Raw genomic sequence first — 19387 nt, forward strand, 5'->3', positions numbered from 1 at the left:
TGCCCCATATAAATAAAGTGTCTGGAGATTCATTTACGCTAACTGGAAGCGTGAAAAGTGCTCTGAACTGAGTTAAATACAGCGAGATAAACTTCCTGTGTAATCGATTTCCAAACCAAAACATTGATTGCTATGATGGCAATTTATAGTACAAAAGCAATATAAGAATATATACAATATTATTGGATACAGTAAAGTAAAGCATAACACTTTAAAAGTTCCATGCATATTCGTTATGTTGATGTTTGAAGTTGTAATTTGAATTTTCCCAGAGAATCTTGACGAGGATGTACCTGCCATCCCCAGTCAGCCTCAAAGGGAAACAATCAGTCCACACGTACCTCATGGTCAAAGCATCATGGTTTGACTGGTACCAGGTGCTACCAGCCAATAACACGATACAGACAGTCCCTGGTTATCGGCAGGGTTCTGTTCCTGACAGCGTGACGACAACCGAAAGTCGCTGCTAACCGAAAATCGGCGATAGTAGCACCGATCGCTGGTTAGTGGCGCCAATAACTGGTTAGCGGTGCCGATAACCGGTGATCAGCGCCGATAACTGGTTATCAGCGACGAAAATCTGGTTATCGTCGTCGCTAGACTTGCGCTGTAAAACCGGATCGCCGGTAACTGAGGCTGCCGATAACCGGGGACTGCCTGTATTATGTGAATATACATTACAGTATAATGTAGGCTAGTCTACCGTGTATCTACGTGATATAGTGTAGGCTAAGCTAATTCTTGTTTGTTATTCAATTTCTCTTTGTGCTGAATTATTAAAGTCAATCTGCATGAACCTCCACAATTAGCTGATATTATTAATTACTATACCGTATATGGATAGAGTATATTTTATTGTGTACGCTAGGCTACCATATATGTATACAAGGTACTGAATACCCTAGTGTAGGATAGGCTATATTCGAGATACGTTTTTTCCGACAAACGATGGGTTTTTTGTAACCCAACCCCATTGTAAGTAGGATAATACCTGTATAAGCATTTTTAGTTTTTTGTGTGTTTGAACTATCAAAATAGGCAGTCCTAAGTGTTTTTAGAAGGGTTTTAAGTATTTGCAGATTTTAGCTATTCGCAGGGGGGTGTGGTACAAAACCCCCGCGAATATGGAGTTAACTGTATCATTTTTCTAACAGGCAAATGCAAGATGTTTAAAATGGTGACTGATCCACCTACCAATTGAATGATAAATAGATTCCACAGAATAACATACCTATACGCAAGAAAAAACTCAGAATACAAATAATTTTCTCACCTTAGTGTATGATCCAATCCAGTGCCTCTCTTTTCTTCAGTTTTTCTAACAGCATATGCTATATCAGGGAGACAGTCAACCAGAAGTGGCCTGCATGTGATTCCCATCACACCAAGAACACGGAATAATCGATGGGAAGACCAAGAGACGTGTTGCAGTACAAATTTCCTAATAATTTTCACCAATACACTTCTGGAAAGTAGAGCCAATTTACAGCAATAAAATTCAACGATGATGGGTTTGGCCAATATCATGCTGAAAAACAATACTGTACAATTATACTGAATAAACAAAATCAGTATTAACAAAACAAGGTTTTGATAGTGATATCATCTGGTACTTGGATATATCATTGCACTAATATAAAATTAAAATTTTCAACAACTCATCACTTGAACACTGCCTACTTGTGAGTCGCATGCAGACTCCAGACATATCATTCCAGTGTATAATAAAAAGAATATCAGGTGGCTCAGGTAGGTTGAAGCATGAGCATATTTCCCTCAGGTTCCTTGAGGTTAGCCAAAAACTTTTTGAAGTGTGTGACCTGGCAACAACACAGCAATGGGGTTGGGAGGCAGGCGATTATGTTATAGTACTGAGTTTTCATTAAAAAAAATATATATATATATTTCTAAACTTTACACTTTTTCATGGCAGAACCATTCCTTCAACAAAGCTTGACTACCTAATTAGGTAGTAGGTGTACTGAGCTAATACTGGTAAAGCAAAACTACCAGAACCGTTCACAAACCTAAGTTGGGGTTATACAGTTACACTGAAAATTTTACTGTCTTCACTAACATGACATTTTTATAATAAAATAAAGTTTTATATATACCAAATAATTACATAGCTATTTGTTTCTACTTTATGCGGCAGCTCAAAATTTAAAATTCATGGTAGTGCTCGTTTGTTTAAGGTGTAGTCATACTGCCCCGCCCACTTTCGGGGAAGATACAACACAGCTAAAGAGCTCACTTTGTTTATGCTCTGGGTCCATAAGAGGGGAGGAGGGAGGGCTCTGATCATGTAATTATTTGGTAAGTATATATAAAACTTTATTTTATTATAAAAATGTCATTTTTATACACGTAACTTACCAAATAATTACATGGCTGAATCCCACATTGACAGGAGGTGGGATACATGGATAAAACTACTCAAAACCACTCAGGGATAGAGATGAATTTGAAACAAAAATTTAGCTAGCGTCGTGAAATGCTTGTTGTAACCTTACCTGGTGAGGGAGCTACGGCAGGTGGGTACTGCCTCTGGTCAGAGCCCCACTGGACCTGTAGTGGCTTGGCAATAGAGTCAAGAGTTACCTCTACTTCAGTGGGTGCTTTGCAACGTAGGAGTTAATCGCAGGTTGCCAAAGCTAACAATCCAAAAGAAAGACACATCGAAATGTGTGTGCCCCCTCTGGGCGCAGTACAAAATATGACTAGAAAGTTAAAATCTACACCACAAACTTGTTAAAAATCAAACCAACTGATCTTTAAGAGAGGAGGATTCTAGAGGCTCAAAGGGTGGGCCTGAGAGCCATTTGAGGACAATATCCAATTTCCACGCAAGATCCAGGTTTCTCCTCTTGCTTACTAGTATTCAGGGACTTTATTAAATCACTTAAGTCCTGGTTTCATAAAAGGTCTATTCCTCAGTGTTTGAAGACAGAATTCAACATAGCTCTGTATCCCTTGATGGTTGATTTGTCTAAACCTTTTGAAGATCTGAGGAACAGCAAAAAATCTGCAATCTGAGCTACAGTCGTCTGAGAAGAGGATATATTTCTGTCTCGACACCAGCTCCGAAAGACTGTCCACTTCGATTGGTAGACTGCAGCAGAAGATTGTTGCCTACATCTTGCAATAGCTTCTGCAGCCTTCCTTGAAAACCCTTTCGCTCTGACAAGCTCCCTGACAGTCTGAAGCCTGTCAGAGCTAGAGTGGATAAGCCTCAGTAAAAATGAAGAAAATGGGGCTGTCTGAGATTTCTCTTCTGAGGTAGAAGCCCTGGATAGTCTACTAGTAGGCTCAGAAGGTCCAGGAACCACTCCTTGTGTGGCCAAAAGGGAGCCACTAAGGTCATTGATAAGTTGCTGTGGGTCTTGGACTTACTCAACACTTCTCTTACCATGTTGAAAGGAGGAAAGGTGAAGACATCCAGACCCGACCAATCTTGCAACATGACATCCGTTGCCCATGCCTGCAGATCTGGAGTCGGGGAACAGTACAGAAGGAGATGATGGTTTCTTGATGTTGCAAACAGGTCTACCGACGGCTTTCCCCACCGTTTCCCAGGTCGGTGCACACCTGTGGTTTGAGTGTCCACTCTGTCGGTAGAACCTGTTTGCTGCAACTCAGTTCATCTGCGAGAACGTTCATTTTGCCTACCATATAAACCAATTATTTTATAATAGTGTCTCTAGACCAATTACTTTATAATGGAGTGTCGTAACACTCGACAATTACTTTTAAAACAAAACTATTATTGGCCTAGTGAAAATGTGTAACATACAACTTACAGGCAGTCCCCGGTTATCGGCAGCCTCGGTTACCAGCGATCTGGTTTTACGGCACTTGTCTAGCGACGACGATAACCAGATGTTCGTCGCTGATAACCAGTTATCGGTGCTGATAACCGGTTATCGGCGCTGATCGCCTCTTATCGGCAGTGCTGATCACAGGTTATCGGAGCCGCTAACCAGGGGTCAGTGCTATTATCGCCGATTTTCGGTTAACGGCGATTTTCGGTTGTTGTCACGCTGTCAGGAACGGAATCCTGCCGATAACTGGGGACTGCCTGTACTTTTATAATAGAATGCTGTAATATCCAAGTTTAAGGCAAAACTATTATCGGCGCAGCCAGAAGCCTAACCGGCAAACAAACCATCATGCAAATGGCGTCCTTTATTGGCGGCTTGATTATGACTGAATCAACGTAAAACAAAATGAGAAAAAACTCATCCTGAAAGATTTCAACTTGAAGGCTACATACAATATACGTGTTCCGATGGCTAATTAAAAGAATCCTCCATCAGAATCCGGTAAAATAACGGGAAAATAATGAAAAAAAGCTACCGCCAGACCAGGTTGTCACCACGGACGGCAGGAAACGAACGAGAATTTTTTGCTAAGTTGTTTCAATATTCCATTTGTGGGATGGGCTGATCTACAAAAAATATATTGTAGCACTACACCCAAAATTTTGAATCTAAGCTGCCGTAAAGTGGAAACGATAGCTATGTAATTACTTGGTAAGTTACTTATATAAAACTTAATAAGTCTAGTCTTACAGCCCTCGCTATGGTAATGATGACTGGAAGCGCTAGAATCCAACATAATTACAGAAGAAAGAATCTAATGCAAAAAAGAAATAAAAAAATGCAACAATTTGACAAACAAAAGTGGATACTTCCTGAATTCAGCAAGCAAGTATGAATGGCAAATTAGGCAGGATTGCAGTGTGTGATGTGCTGTCGGCAGCGCGGCATAAAAGAAAATAAAGCTGCTGGCGGTTAGTCGCTCCTACGCCCCCCTTGCACTGGGCAGAACCTGTCACCCGCCCCCCACTTTGCAATGGACGCATTACCACGAATTTTGGATTTAGGATGCCGTGTGAGCATAATTGTTAGCTAAGTAATTACTTGGTAAGTTACTTATATAAAAATATCAAATACAATGTAAACTGAATATAAAAACTGGAAACAGCACTGATTTCCAAATGTCTGGAATACAGGGAAGCTGGTAGGAAGTCCAGCAGTCTTACAGAGATTAATTCAATTCAATTACTGGGAACCTGAGGAAACATGCAGCCACATAAGCCACTTAAGCTTTTTCCTCCTACAGTGGAACTGTGTCTGGGATCTCTCCGCAACACACACACACACACAGGCTATTAAAGAGAAGGGATCGTGATGAAACAACTTTACTTCTGAAATGGTGGCTGTGCTCTATAGAAATTTCAGTTGAACGAAAAGTATTAAGTACTTTAATATGGTTAAGCTTTTATTAAAATGACTAGCTCATATTAATGACACTAGGTTTTTAAAAGCAACCAATATCAACTGCATCACTTTCATACCTTGGGGGTGAATTCTGTTCTTGTGCTTCCAAAAGCAACTTCTGAAGGAAATCTGTGGCCATTCGCTTGGTGACTTGGTCTTCCACTGCTAGCAGCAACTCCAACAAAGGGTGCAAAAGGACTCTTGTTAATCTAGTCACCCATTCACTTGAATTTCGAGCCATGATTTCTAGCAGCAGTGATATTACCTAAGGGAAGAAGCATGGTTTTATCTCCTTTTACGTACATTCAAAAAGAGAGAAAAAAAATAGTACAGCACTGTGCTGTCTATTAATAAACAATCACATACTTTTCTAATCCAAAAATAATTTTATCAATGTGAAGTCATCATTTATTTTGGCTCAATTAATGGTCTTTGTGAATCCTTCACATTCAATTTCCAAATTATAAGAGGAAAATCTGTTGACTAGAGAGCTAAAACATATACACACACTCTATCTAAAGGATCTGGTCAAGGCAGGTAAGAACTGCACTTCTGTAATCTAAGCTGCAGCTACAAGCAATCAGAAGAGTACTGTAATAGGTAGGGCATTCAATGTGTAAAAGGTTTATAATGAAAAAAAAAAAAAAAAAAGTTTTGTTTTTAAAATTTAAATTTTACTGAAAATAAGCCCATCATTTAAATAGTCTGAATTGAAATCTAGGTAAGTGGAACTAGCTGCTGATGAACTCCTGTATGTATAGAGCTAACTGTAACCAAAGATGTGATTTCGAGCACATGGAACTGAGATTAGCAAGTAACCCAAAGCTTGCTCTACTCCACAGTTGTGAATAATGTCAGACTAACCATGTGCTGAAGGATGTTGTTGTGAAAAAGAACGAAAGACTCAAATGAGGAAGCAATGAATCTGTCTACATTCAGCTGAAACAGGTACAAGTTAAAATTCCTTATTTGAAATTATAGATGCCCAATTGCTCTAATACTGAAATTTTTGTGGAGGGTAGAATCTATTGCAAAAATCACACAATTCAGATATATTTAAAGATAATTTTAATAAAACCTGTTTTACTTATTGTACCCAATTATATTACGTGTACATATGATCACTATAAAATTCAAACTGCAACTATGCACCACTTGCATTCTGGTAATGTTTACATTCTCAAAATCATTAGCTGTCTGAGTTTTATACACAAAATCATTGCCGTGTGTATGGTAACTAGCTAGCTCGCCTAGTTGAGCAGAGATAATTTAATTTTCTGTACAACCCCTGCCTGAACATTCAATTATGCTCAGTACTTGAAGTAAAGCCATCCAAACAGTATGCAGTTTTATGAGCATTTTTATGACTTTGTGATTACATATATTCACTCTTTAACACTGAAAGAACAAGGGTGCAGTCAAAGGCATAGTGCAGGTATAGAAGCCAATAAGAGTGCATTAATGCATTAAGGTATGAGATTACTCACAATCTGATGATGTATGTTGCTGACACCAGGTTTTTCGAAGTAATTATCCCGCACAACCTCTAAAAATGTGCTGCGCAAATCATGTAGATTTTCCTCTGGTATGTCAGCATCATGAAGGCACATCTGGCAAAAATAATCTAGTGATAAATACATAAATTGGTACGTAAATTAATTCATACAAGAATATGATCTTTCTTGTGGAGCCCTAATGGGACTGCAGTGTAACTCCCCCTGACGACTCACAGCAGCTACCAAAAACAGGTTTTTCATAGGTCCAAACCTATTATGTATAACTGACTTTAATATCTATGTCTAAAAATAAGCCTGCATTATATGGGTCCCTACTAGTGTCACAGATTTCAAGAACTTTGAGACATTAATATAATGGTGAACCTATAACTTAACCTGCACTCTACAGTACTTGGTTGATAAACAGGAATTTACTTCTGTAGAGGTGTAACACTACGTCCACGAGTTAGAATACTCAGACCTACTTGGATGACAACTATGTGGTGAGAGGCTGGGGATGAGTTGAGATTTGTGGAAGATAAAGTACGTGAAAGATGTGAGTGGCAAAATTTCAGAGAGGTTCTTTGAGTTGCATAGTATTGGAGGGCATGACGATCATGACAATATTAAGACTAACTGTTATTAGTCCATACATTGAAATTCATAAAATGATTTCTAATACAATACTTTGAGTTGCTTATGCTAAAAGTAATTTTTTTTAGTTGTAGTATACTTCCAAATTCAAGTTAAAATACAGTATCTATATAGAGGCCACAGTGCCCCCCTGATTTGATAATCATGAAGACTGTTGTAAAAAAAGAATACTGAGCTTAATGGTAACCAACAAAAGTTACCAGAACCTTCGGGACTTTCAGTACATATACAGTATCAATATAGTACATCAGTTTTTTATTCTTAATGCCTCAGTGACTACGTTCAGATTCATGATGTACTGTACTAAATGCATTTATAAAAAATTAAGTTGAAAACATCTATAGCTTTATTAATGTAACTGATACTTCAAGCTTCACAGGATTTTACAAAATTTAAGAATAGCATAAATATGACATTTTCTGATAAAATTAAGTTTTATATATACTTACCCAGTAATTACTTAGCAAAGAGTTTCTACTCGAACGGCAGTTAGAATTCTGAATTCCGTGGTAGCAATTCTTTTGTTTTGTGTAGGTGACTATGTCCCACCCACTTTCGGGGTATATAAAACTTAATTATATCATAGAAATGTTATTTTTATATAAGTAACTTGCCCAGTAATTACTTAGCTGATTCCACATTGAAAGGTGGTGGGGAATCATGGACAAAGGCTTACATTTTAATTGATGAGATAATTGTTGTTCCTTACCTGGTGAGAGAGCTGCTGCAGCTAAATACTGCCTCTAGTGGCGCTCATCTCGACCTGTAGTGACGTGGCGGCATGGCCATACACGCCTCTACTTAAGTGGGACACTTTGCAGCGAAGGAGTACTCCGAAGGCTGACGAAGTGCAAGATCAAGCTTTGCGACAAAGGTGTGCACCGAAGGCTGACAAAGCATACATAATTGCCCCTGCCCTGGGCACAGTACCACAAAATAATATACCAGACAACAAAGTCACCTACACCATAATTAAACAATGATTAAATCATGAAAAAAGACCACTACCCAACACTAAAAACTGGTGGGCACTCCAGGTATGTCGTACCCTCCCATGCTCCCCAAGAACTCAATACCATTTTCAAGGTGAAGAGAAAAGGAAAGGAAGGGACAATTCCTACACTTCCTCACCCATCACCACGCCAGCTACGGACACAGGTCCCAGGGTATATAATGCATTTATCATAAACTGTCTCGATGTCCTGCAAATAGTGCACTGCCAGCACTGACTTGCATTTCCAATGAGTTGCCTCCAGGATCGCAGAGAGAGAAAGACTGTTTGAACACTACCGAAGTAGCAACTGCTCTTACCTCATGAGCTTTAACTTTCAATAGCGATAAGTCAGTTTCTGCTAAATGAGAGTGTGCCTCTCAAGAAAAACGAAATGGCGTTCTTCGATAGGCGTCTACAGGGGTTTTTTATCGAACGCCAGAGATTACTAAACTGGCCTCTAATCTTCTCTGTCCAATGTAAATATCTGAGGGCACGTACTGGGCACAGCTTTCTCTCTTCCTCTTCTGTGCCTAGAATATCTGATACGTTTGAAATCGAAAAGGAACGGGCCAGGGATGAGATGGGTTTTCATTTTTCGCTAGAAATCCTAGCAAAAAGGAGCAGACTGCGTTCCCTTTTGTCTATTGCTTGAAGTTCACTTATTCTCTTAGCTCTATTGCTTGAAGTTCACTTACTCTCTTAGCTGTTACTAAGGCAACCAGAAAGAGAGTTTTCCGAGTCAGATCCCTTAGAGAGGAAGACTGCATAGGTTCAAAGCGAGGGTCGGAAAGCCATTTAAGAACTTCATCAAGATTCCAAGAGAAGGACTCCTCTTTCTTGGACTTGGAGATATTGAAAGACTTAATTAATTTGGACAAGTCTTGGTTGTTCGGGACGTCTAGACCCATGTCGAAAAACGGAGCTGAGCATTGCTCTGTAACCCTTTATTGTCAAGACAGACAACCCTTTAGATGATTCCAAATAGAGAAGAAAGTCTGCTATCTGAGCAATAGATGTTTTATAGGAAGAGACTTTGTTTCTTCTACACCAACTCCTAAAACGTGCCCACTTAACTTGGTAGACCTTATTGGAGGAGATGCGTCTACTTTTGGCGATAGCCTCTGATGCCGATTTAGAAAATCCTTTCGCTCTGACGAGTCTGTACAGTCGAAATCCTGTTAGGGCCAGAGAGGATAGGCCTTGATGAAATTTCCTGACGTGGGGTTGTCTGAGAAGACTTGGAAACTCAGGAAGGAGTCTCGGAAAGTCTACGAGGAGATCAATCAGGTCCGGAAACCACTCTTTCTGCGGCCAGTAAGGAGCCACGAGAGTCATCCTTACATTGTGGTGTGAGCGAAACTTCCCTACTACTTCTCGAATCATCCCAAACGGAGGAAAAGCATAAAGATCTAGGTTGGACCAGTCCAGGATCATTGTATCTGTTGCCCATGCTAGAGAGTCTGGAAAAGGGGAACAGAACAGAGGAAGGCGGTGATTCCTGGAAGTTGCAAACAGGTCCATGTCTGGTTGACCCCATAATTTCCAAAGGCTGGCACAAACACAAAGATCTAGTGTCCACTCCGTGGGCAGAATTTGCTTTTGATGGCTCAACTCATCTGCCAGGACATTGCACTTGCCCTATATGAACTGGGTTAATTGAGTCTGGTTCCGATCCGCCCAGCATAGCATCTCTCTCGCTACCTTGCAGAGTGAAAATGATTGGGTCTCCCCCTTGATGTTTGATGTACACTAGGGATGTGGTATTATCCACTATTATCCACATGTACCATTATAGTCTTGTCGTGCACCTACGTCACCAAGTGTTGCAGACCTAGATGATCGCCTTCAATTCTCTCACGTTGATATGAAGCCCTTTCTCCTCCAAAGACCATCTCCCCGAGACTTTCAAGTTCTTGAGGAGCACTCCCCAACCTAGGTCCTACGCGTCGGAAAAGAAATTTAGGTCGGGGCTCACCAGAATGAGAGACTTCCCTTCCAAAAGTCTGTCTGTGGACCTCTACCACCGCAGATCCTACTTTATTTCTGGGGTTATCCTGATGCACCTTCCGATCCCAGCAAGTTCTTAAATAGAACTGGAGAGGTCTCATGTGAAGTCTCCCCAGTCTTACGAGTTGCTCCAGAGAAGCCATCGTCCCCAAGAGACTCATCCACTGGGTGGAGGAGCAAGAATGAAGCGAGAGGAAGAGGTCTACCTTCCTCAGACAGTATTCTACTCTCTTGAGTGACGGCGAAGCCCGAAAACTCAGAGAGTCTATCAGAACTCCCAAATAAAGAATCTTCTGAGTGGGAATCATATTTAAACGTTGCTCAAATTTATTCTCAAGGCTGGCGAAGTGATCCGGTTCAGAAGTGATGGCGCCAGAAGAAGGAGTAGGAGAATTAATTGATTCAGGTGGGGAAGGGTTAACAGTTGGAGAATTAACAGACATGTCAGCCTTATCCGATCTAGGAGTCAAAGCCTGACTAGCTAATTTCCCGGAAGTGTGAAAAACAGAAACAGGAGTAGGTGGTCTAGGAGTATTTACCAATACTGGGGAAACAGGAATGATAGGAGGAGATACAGCAGGAATAACTATATCGTTAGATTTAAGAGTCGTCTGACTAGCTAATTTCTCACCAGCTTTAGCAGCTGCCTTCCTCTTACGATCTCTCTCTAGTTTATTCAAATGAGAAGTCAAAGTCTTCCATTTATGTTCGTCCCAATCCCTTCATTTGTTGCATGACAAATCAATAGTACAAACTTGCCCTCTGCAATCTGTGCACAGGGTATGAGAGTCATAGGTAATTTTAGTTAACCAGGTATTGCAGCCTTTGCTGCAATACCAGATACTGGAGGAGCTAGTGTCTGACATACTAGCTAAAAAGTCATAATCAGTAACAAAAATCCAATCAAGAACAAACAATGCCGAAAGGCTACCATACAAAGAATACTTCACCGGATGAGAAGAAAAAACAATTGTCAAAAGCAAGCTGCTTAGTCAACACGATGTGTGAACGATACCAGCAGCAGAAACAAACTGATCTACTGGCTTAGTTGTTCCTCTCTCTTACCCCGAAAGTGGGCAGAGCCTTGTCACCTACACAAAATCAAGAGAATCGCTACTGTGAATTTTAAAATTTAAGCTGCCGTTCGAGTAGAAACTCTTAGCTAAGTAATTACTGGGTAAGTTACTTATATAAAAATGAAAATTATCAACCAGCATGCTGTAGGAAAGTTATAAGTAACCTTCGACAGCCAAAACACTGTTCAAGTACGGCAACGACGGACCGAATCTTGGTGAGTACCCCTGTACAGTACATGTCTGATTCTTGTTTGTGTTATTCAATTTCTCTGTGTACTAATTAACCACAAGTTAATCTGCATTGAACCTCCAGAATTAGCAGATTTTAATAATTATACTGTATATGTATAGAGTATACTGTATAGTGTAGGCTAGGCTACAGTATATGAAGAGATTTTACTGTATACCCTAGTGCAGGCTGGGCTAATTTCAAGTTACGATTTTTTTCAAGTAACGATGGGGTCATTGTAACGTAACTCCATAGTAACTGGGGATACCTGTACTTTGTATAGTTATTATTCGAGTAAATTTTAGAGATTAAAAGCTGGAGCACAAGAAAGAGCTCACCACAAAAGAACTGCTTGACTTTCATAGTGAGCAGCAACAGACACCAGCTAAGAAATTTTCTCCCGAGGAGGGGAGGGAAGGGAGGATGTCCCTAGTGCATTAATAAATACAATGTGCTCAAACTGGGGACAAGTGTAAAGTTTCATTATAAAATATCACCCTGACAAAGCTGTGGCAAACACTTATAAACCTGCTGAGTGACAATGCTATCTCTCACTTTAGGGACATTTTAAAATGGAAGCAAAAACATGTATCATTGGACAGGTTTTCAGTGAGAAAGAAACAGCGAGTCCCAAGAAGAGAACTGTGAAAAAAAAAAATTGAGAGAGAGAAAAGAGAAACAACCCCACAAGCACAGTTACCTACTGTTTTTTTACGGTGGGGGGCTCCCCTTCCAAACAATAACATCTCTCTTCATCTTCACATGCCTAAACACCTCTAACAAAGGACAAAGGCCATCAACTCTCAATTACTGGTGAAGTGGTTAAACAAATTTTACTTGGTGTTCTTTTTGTACAACTTCTGCATGCTAGGCTTGTTAAATTCGTGTTAAATATGGTTTTACTTGTATTTTTGGAGGAATGGAGTGAATTAACCCAATTCCTATTATATTTCTTACTGGAAAATCTCACTTGGTTAGAGGATAAGTCAGTTAAATGACAGCCCACTAGAACAGATTAAGTCAGCTAACCCAATGTATGACTGTACACATAAAAGATATACTTGGAAGTATAACTTCACACACGTGAGTTCATTAACAATTTGTAGTATTAATTCTTGGCAGTTGGAAACTTGCATGCTCTAAATAACTCAGAAAAGACAAAAAAATGAAAGCAGGGAATTTGGAGACAAAGATCTCTAAAAGGTACTTTATACTTACAATAAATGGATGAGTAACAGTGATGTAGTTCTTGCTAGTCTTGATTGGGAAGCGATGCATGTAATGTGTAAAAATATCTTTCACGCAGCGCATTATATACGGATCTTGTGTTACACTGAGATACCCAAGGCCCCACAAAATCTGTAGACAAAAGGGTATTAAGTGGTTCACAGAAAGAAAAATCATACAAAAGCAGTTGTATTATCAGTATACTAGCTATTACTCCACCATTTGAATACGCAAGAGAGTTTGTGTTCTTGATACTGAGTGGCCAGGTTAACTAACATAAAGTACATAAGGAAAATAATGGGAAAAAGAATGAGAAATAATCGGAAAAAGAATGAGAAAACTAACTTATGTCTGTTAAACCTGGTCACCTGAGTTTACTATTTATCCAGACCATGAGTCAAACCTTACAAGGCTGGCCTAACAGTTTGAACTTATTTTTATCCACTAAAATACAAAAAACATTTCTTTCTTTATTAACAAGATGAATTGTCAACTGGTAATGTTACTACTGTACTGTAAATATAGTTATCTTACCTTGGGCATATTTGGTGTCAATGCAGCTAAGAGGGGTGAGCTGAGAGGCTTTTCAGAACTATATACATTAGTTGGAAGAATGACTGAGCTAATAAGGCTTGGTAGTGGACATGTAGGGCGAGACTGGAAAAGAAAAGAAAAAGTTTTAAGGAAACTGCTTGGAATAATGCAAAGAAGCAAGTGCTTCAGTTATACAATAATTACAAAAACGAACAGGGGAAGGAGGTGCTGTAAGTATACAGTACCAGCCAATAGCACAACTACACAGGAGGCAGAAGTTTAAAATTTAAACACTTGGCTTAAGGTATCTGTTTTTTAGAAGGCTTTAAGTGAGCACCATAACATTAAGATTTTACTGTACTGTAAGGAAGTATACAATATACTGGACACCCTTTCCTTACCTTTATGTATATAACAGAATGACAGTAGTATATGATGGATGCAAATAACTCCATGGCAGACAAAAGATACTCTGGAAGTGGGAGCTTTTTAAGCAGAGCTCCAAAAGCCTTGTCTAGGGAAGAAAAGTACTGCAGTGCTATGTCACGATATGCCATGCGCTCGCTGAAATTCTGGTGAGAAATTACAACACAGGTTTAATTATGATGCTTGGAAGGATTGTATTTCAAATCTCAAACTTATCTGAAAGTTTGTGTCTTAAAATCAAAGACATCTGTGCCCAAACTAATGTGGCATTTAAAAAAATTAAGATTTTATGGTTCTAAGCAGACACAGAAATCAAGAAAAAAAAAAAAACCAGTAACTTACAGTCAAATTTGAAAACTTTCTGCCTACGCCTTTCACAAATGCCTTAGCGGCTGTGAACGGACAAGCTTGAGGTTGGCAAACTTCAGAAACTCCCGGCAGACTAGTAATGAGAGGCGTTATGGCTAGGAACTCTTCAGTGTCCCCCAAAGTTACGAGAGATGACAACCAGTTGGCAACTAAATGTACTTCATAGGTGGGACAAACTTGGCTGATTTTTGCTATGCAACTGGGCTCTGACAATAGTGAATGAAGGTACTGCTGCGAACTCCTGCATATAAATATAATTTTGTAAATGTACATATCGCATGTGCAATGAAGGAAACTTCTTTCCAGACCACCTCACCAGCTTTTTACCATAATATATCGTGTTTATAAAAGAATAGGATTTACGGATTTTCTTTTGGGAATGAGGATCGTATTAATTTTAATTATTTTTAAATAAAAGAACTGTGGGTCTCATTTGCCCCTTCCCCAATTCTCTCCTTCTTTCCCTATATGGGTAAGCCTTAATCCCTCTCTCTGATCAAAACAACTGCCTGAAATCATGATTTCTAAGTGCAGCTTTCGAAGATGCAAATTCCTCGCCAGCAGCGGACAACCAGAAGGGGAGGAGCCAAAAAAGAGAAAGTCTGGTCACCATGACACCTGGGAACGACCCACGTGCATAACACTATAGAAAACAAGGCAGGGGTTGACTTGCACGCCACCTATGATGATGCCAAGGGAGAGAGGCCCTCAGAACTCCATTGAGGGCACTTACAGTCCATTCTTCTTGCCTGTCCCTTGTACTCCCTCCATGTGTTTGACCCCAAGGGTCGAACCAGTACACTTTTGTAGTGGCATCCCTTCGTTTTCCTCCCTCCACTGCCGGCGCCCCCATTGGATGAGGACATCGTCATCCTGACAAAGGTAATGTACCAGAACAGGGTTTCTTAGTCAGTCACGATCCTGTTATTTCTGTCTGATTTATTTTCTATTTCCATTGTGTGATCACCTTCAGTAATTGGTGTTGAAGTATTCATTGTGTGATCACCTTCAGTAATTGGTGTTGAAGTATTAAGTGTTAACGTAATTCTGCATTAGAGTTGAACTGAGTTATTTGACACCATTTGTGCACTCCCTCAGTTCCCTTTGAGATTATTATTATTGTACAAGTAACCATCTTGCATCTTATTGCAGATCGGCCTTGGCTTTGGGACCAAATCTCAGCTCTATCCCATGTGCAGTGGCCTTAGGCCACCCCTTAATCTACCCCTCTGCGATGTTCCTGTTATGAAGACATCATCGGTGTAGAATATTTCTCCAGTGTAGAATTCATTCATTTAGCAGGACCTTATTGTTACTGGCCCCGAAAATGATATTTTAATGATAAAATAAAGTTTGTTCATACTTACCTGGCAGATATATATATAGCTGTATTCTCTGATAGTCCGACAGAATTTCAAAACTTACGACACACGCAGTGGGAGATCAGGTGGTTAGTACCCATTCCCGCCGCTGGGAGGCGGGTATCAGGAACCATTCCCATTTTCTATTCAGATTTTCTAGTGCCACTGTCTCCTGAGGGGAGGTGGGCGGGCACTATGAATATATATATCTGCCAGGTAAGTATGAACAAACTTTATTTTATTATTAAAATATCATTTTGTTCATGAGACTTACCTGTCAGATATATATATAGCTGAATACCACCATTGGAGGTGGGTACAGACAGAATAGGATTTAGGAAACACAATACATGTAGGTGATTGACACCTTGGTTCTTTACCTGTTAGCATAGCTGACTTCGTGATTACTGTCACCCAAGTCCGCTTCTGCTTTACTAGAGTCTCCAGCAAGGTAGTGACCTGTATAGCTGGTGAGTTCTAGATGATCTGTCAACGGGGGCGTGACCACAATGTGACTAGACCATATTGACCATACAATGAGGGCAAACGAGGAGTAAAAACAACCACCTGACCAAGCCTAACTAAGTTAGGATAGCAAAACTAAAGCTAAAGAGTGGGAAGTCTGCCTCTGGCAGCTGACCCAACAACCATAAAAACACTTCCTAACCATTTTCTAAAGGATAGGATGAGTGTCACTCCCTGCCCCAAGATTGTATCTGCGGAAACATATGGTCCTAGTGAGCAGCAGTTCTCATATGTCGTCTTCACATCTCTCAGGTAGTGTGAAGCGAACACAGAGTTGCTTCGCCAAAATGTGGCACCCAGAATGTTACTGAGTGTCATATTCTTCTGAAAAGCCACTGAAGTTGCAAACTGCTCTCACCTCGTGAGCATTGACTTTCAGAAGTTTAAAATCAGTGTCTTGACAGCATAAATGGGCTTCTCTAATTGTGTTCTCTCAGGAAGAATGCCAGTGCATTCTTGGACATAGGTAAGTCCGGTCTCTTCACTGAACACCATAGATTGTCCGAGGGGCCTCGACTTTCCTTCGTTTGTCCAAGTAGACCTTGAGAGCCCTGACAGGGCACAGGACTCTCTCTGGCTCTTGACCCAGAATCTCAGCCATACCCTTAATTTCAAAGCTACTGGGCCAAGGGTTAGACGGGGTTCTCGTTTTTGCTAAAAATGTAGGACTTAAAGAACAAACAGCATTATGCCCTTTAAAGCCTATATGCTTACTGAAGGCTTGAAGTTCACTAACCCTCTTTGCTGTCGCTAGAGCGGTTAGGAAAATAGCCTTTCTGGTAATGTTCCTCAATGTCGCAGAATAGAGAGGCTCAAAGGACTGGACATCAGGAACCGTAACAACATCTAAGTTCCAAGAAGGAGTCCTTTGCTGAGGCACCTTCGTGGTTTCAATGACTTTAATAGATCGTGAAGGTCTTTGTTGTTAGTCAGGTCCAGGTTTCTATGCCTAAAAACGGCTGATAGCATACTCCTATATCCCTTGATAGTCGGGACTGCTAGTTTGACTTCCCTCCTCAGAAACAAGAGGAAGTCTGCTATCTGACTCACAGAGGTCGTGGTAGAGGAAATGCCCTTTTCCTACACCATCTCCTGAAAACGGTCCACTTCGATTGGTACAAATTACTGGAAGAGAATCTTCTGGCTCTGGCAATAGCTCTTGCCACTGATCTTGAAAAACCTCTCGCTCTGGCCAGCTTCGATAGTCTGAATGCAGTCAGACTCAGAGCGGGAGGTTTTTGTGGTACCTCTCGAAGTGGGGCTGTCTGAGTAGATCGACTCTCATGGGCAGTGTTCTCGGGAAGTCCACTAAGAAGGTCATGACCTCTGTGAACCACTCTCTCAAAGGCCAAAACGGGGCGATCAACGTCATCCTTACCCCTTCCGACGATGCAAACTTCCTGATGACTTCTCCGAGGATTTTGAATGGGGAAAGGCATAAACGTCCATCCCGTCAATCCCAGAGAAGAGCATCTACTGAAATCGCTCCTGGATCGAGTACAGGGAAGCAGTAAAGAGGAAGCCTCTTCGTCTTGGAAGTCGCAAAGAGATCCACCAAGGGACGTCCCCATAGCCTCCACAGTCCCTGACAAACCTCTTGGTGCAGGGTCCACTCGGTCGGCAGCAGTTGTTGTTGCCGACTTAGAAGATCCGCACGGACGTTCTCCACTCCTGCAACGAACCTCGTGAGGATCGTAATATTCCGTGCCTGGGCCCACAGCAGGATGTCCTTTGCTAAAGCGAACAGGGACCGAGAGTGAGTTCCTCCCTGTTTCTTTAGGTATGCCAGGGCCGTGGTGTTGTCCGAGTTGATCTGGACTACTCGGTTTGTGACTTGTTCCTCGAAGAAAAGTAGGGCCAACTGAATCGCCCCCAATTCTTTGAGATTTATGTGCCAGGACACCTGTTCCCCTCTCCAGGTGCCTGACACTTCTTCCCCCCCTAGTGTTGCTCCCCATCCCGATGTGGACGCGTCGGAAAACAACACTAGGTCGGGGTTCTGAAGGTTGAGAGAAACCCCTTCTGCCAACTTTGAGGATCGAGCCACCATCTTAGGTGATCCTTCACCTTTGGCGAGATCTTCAGAGACACTCTCTTCCAGATCCTCCTTGTCCTGCCAGTTCTCTGCAAGGAAGAATTGAAGCGGTCTGAGATGCAGTCTCCCAGGAAACAAACTTCTCCAGCGATGAAATGGTCCCCAGCAGACTCATCCATTCCCTCACCGAGCATGTTTCTTTCCTCAGGAAGGCTGAAACTTTTTCTAAGCACTGCTGCTGTCGTTCCTGTGACGGAAAAGCTCGAAAAGCCACTGAATCCATCTGAATCCCCAGATAAACGATGGACTGAGTCGGGTCAGATGGGACTTTTCGAAATTCACGAGAAGTCCTAGGGACTTCGTCAAATCCAACGTCGTGTGAAGGTCCTCCAGACACCTCGACTTTGACGAGGCTCGAATGAGCCAATCGTCCAAATAAAGCGAGACTCTTATCCCTGCAAGGTGAAGCCATCTTGCCACATTCCTCATTAACACCGTGAAGACCATCAGGCTGTGCTTAGCCCGAAGCAGAGAGCCCTGAACTGATATACCTGTCCCATGGACAAACCTCAGGTACTTCCTTGATAGAGGATGTATAGGGACGTGAAAGTAGGCGTCCTGAAGATCCAGAGAAACCATCCAGTCGTCTGGTCTTAAGGCTCCTAGAACCGACTGGGACGTCTCCATTTTGAACTTCTCTTTCAGAACGAAATGGTTCAACCTGCTGACGTCCAGGACTGGTCTCCATCCTCCTGACTGTTTCGGGACCAGGAAAAACCTGTTGTAGAAGCCCGGGGATTGTAAATCTGAGACCTGTTCCACAGCTCTCTTCTCGAGCATTTGCTCGAGCAGGTCGAAAAGAATCTGCTGCTTCTCCTGCTGATAGGAGGGCGACAGATCCTTGGGCTTCGTGCACAACGGAGGTAAGTCGAGGAATGGGATCTTGTATCCCTTTTTCGAAGACTTGAGGGACCAGCTGTCCGTCCCTCTCTCTCTCAGGCTCTTGCAAAGAAAGAAGCCTGGCTCCAACAGGTGTCTGGAGGTCCACAGAGTCACTTCTTGCCCCTAGGTTTGGAAGGGGCTCTACCTCTGGAGAGACCTCTTCCTCAAGGGGACGATCTCGAAGAAGCTCCTCCATGAAGGGGCTTCTGTTTCTTGGAAGCCTGCCCAAG

The 19387-nt window shown here is 41.5% G+C and overlaps 1 protein-coding gene across 2 annotated transcripts in view; it reads right to left on the reverse strand.

Moving 5' to 3' along the window:
- LOC136828773 (protein MMS22-like) overlaps positions 1–19387 on the reverse strand; it is a 58490-nt gene that overhangs the window by 4176 nt on the left and 34927 nt on the right. For both annotated transcript variants that reach the window (XM_067086991.1, XM_067086990.1), the window contains exons 15-21: positions 14268–14535; positions 13901–14071; positions 13500–13622; positions 12957–13097; positions 6770–6892; positions 5360–5547; positions 1274–1465 (exon numbers count right to left, since the gene is read on the reverse strand). In XM_067086991.1, the coding sequence (XP_066943092.1) occupies positions 1274–1465; positions 5360–5547; positions 6770–6892; positions 12957–13097; positions 13500–13622; positions 13901–14071; positions 14268–14535 (1206 nt within the window). The remainder of the gene's footprint in view (positions 1–1273; positions 1466–5359; positions 5548–6769; positions 6893–12956; positions 13098–13499; positions 13623–13900; positions 14072–14267; positions 14536–19387) is intronic.

The sequence above is a fragment of the Macrobrachium rosenbergii genome, chromosome 43 (genome assembly GCF_040412425.1).
Source record: "Macrobrachium rosenbergii isolate ZJJX-2024 chromosome 43, ASM4041242v1, whole genome shotgun sequence".
NCBI lineage: Eukaryota > Metazoa > Arthropoda > Malacostraca > Decapoda > Palaemonidae > Macrobrachium > Macrobrachium rosenbergii.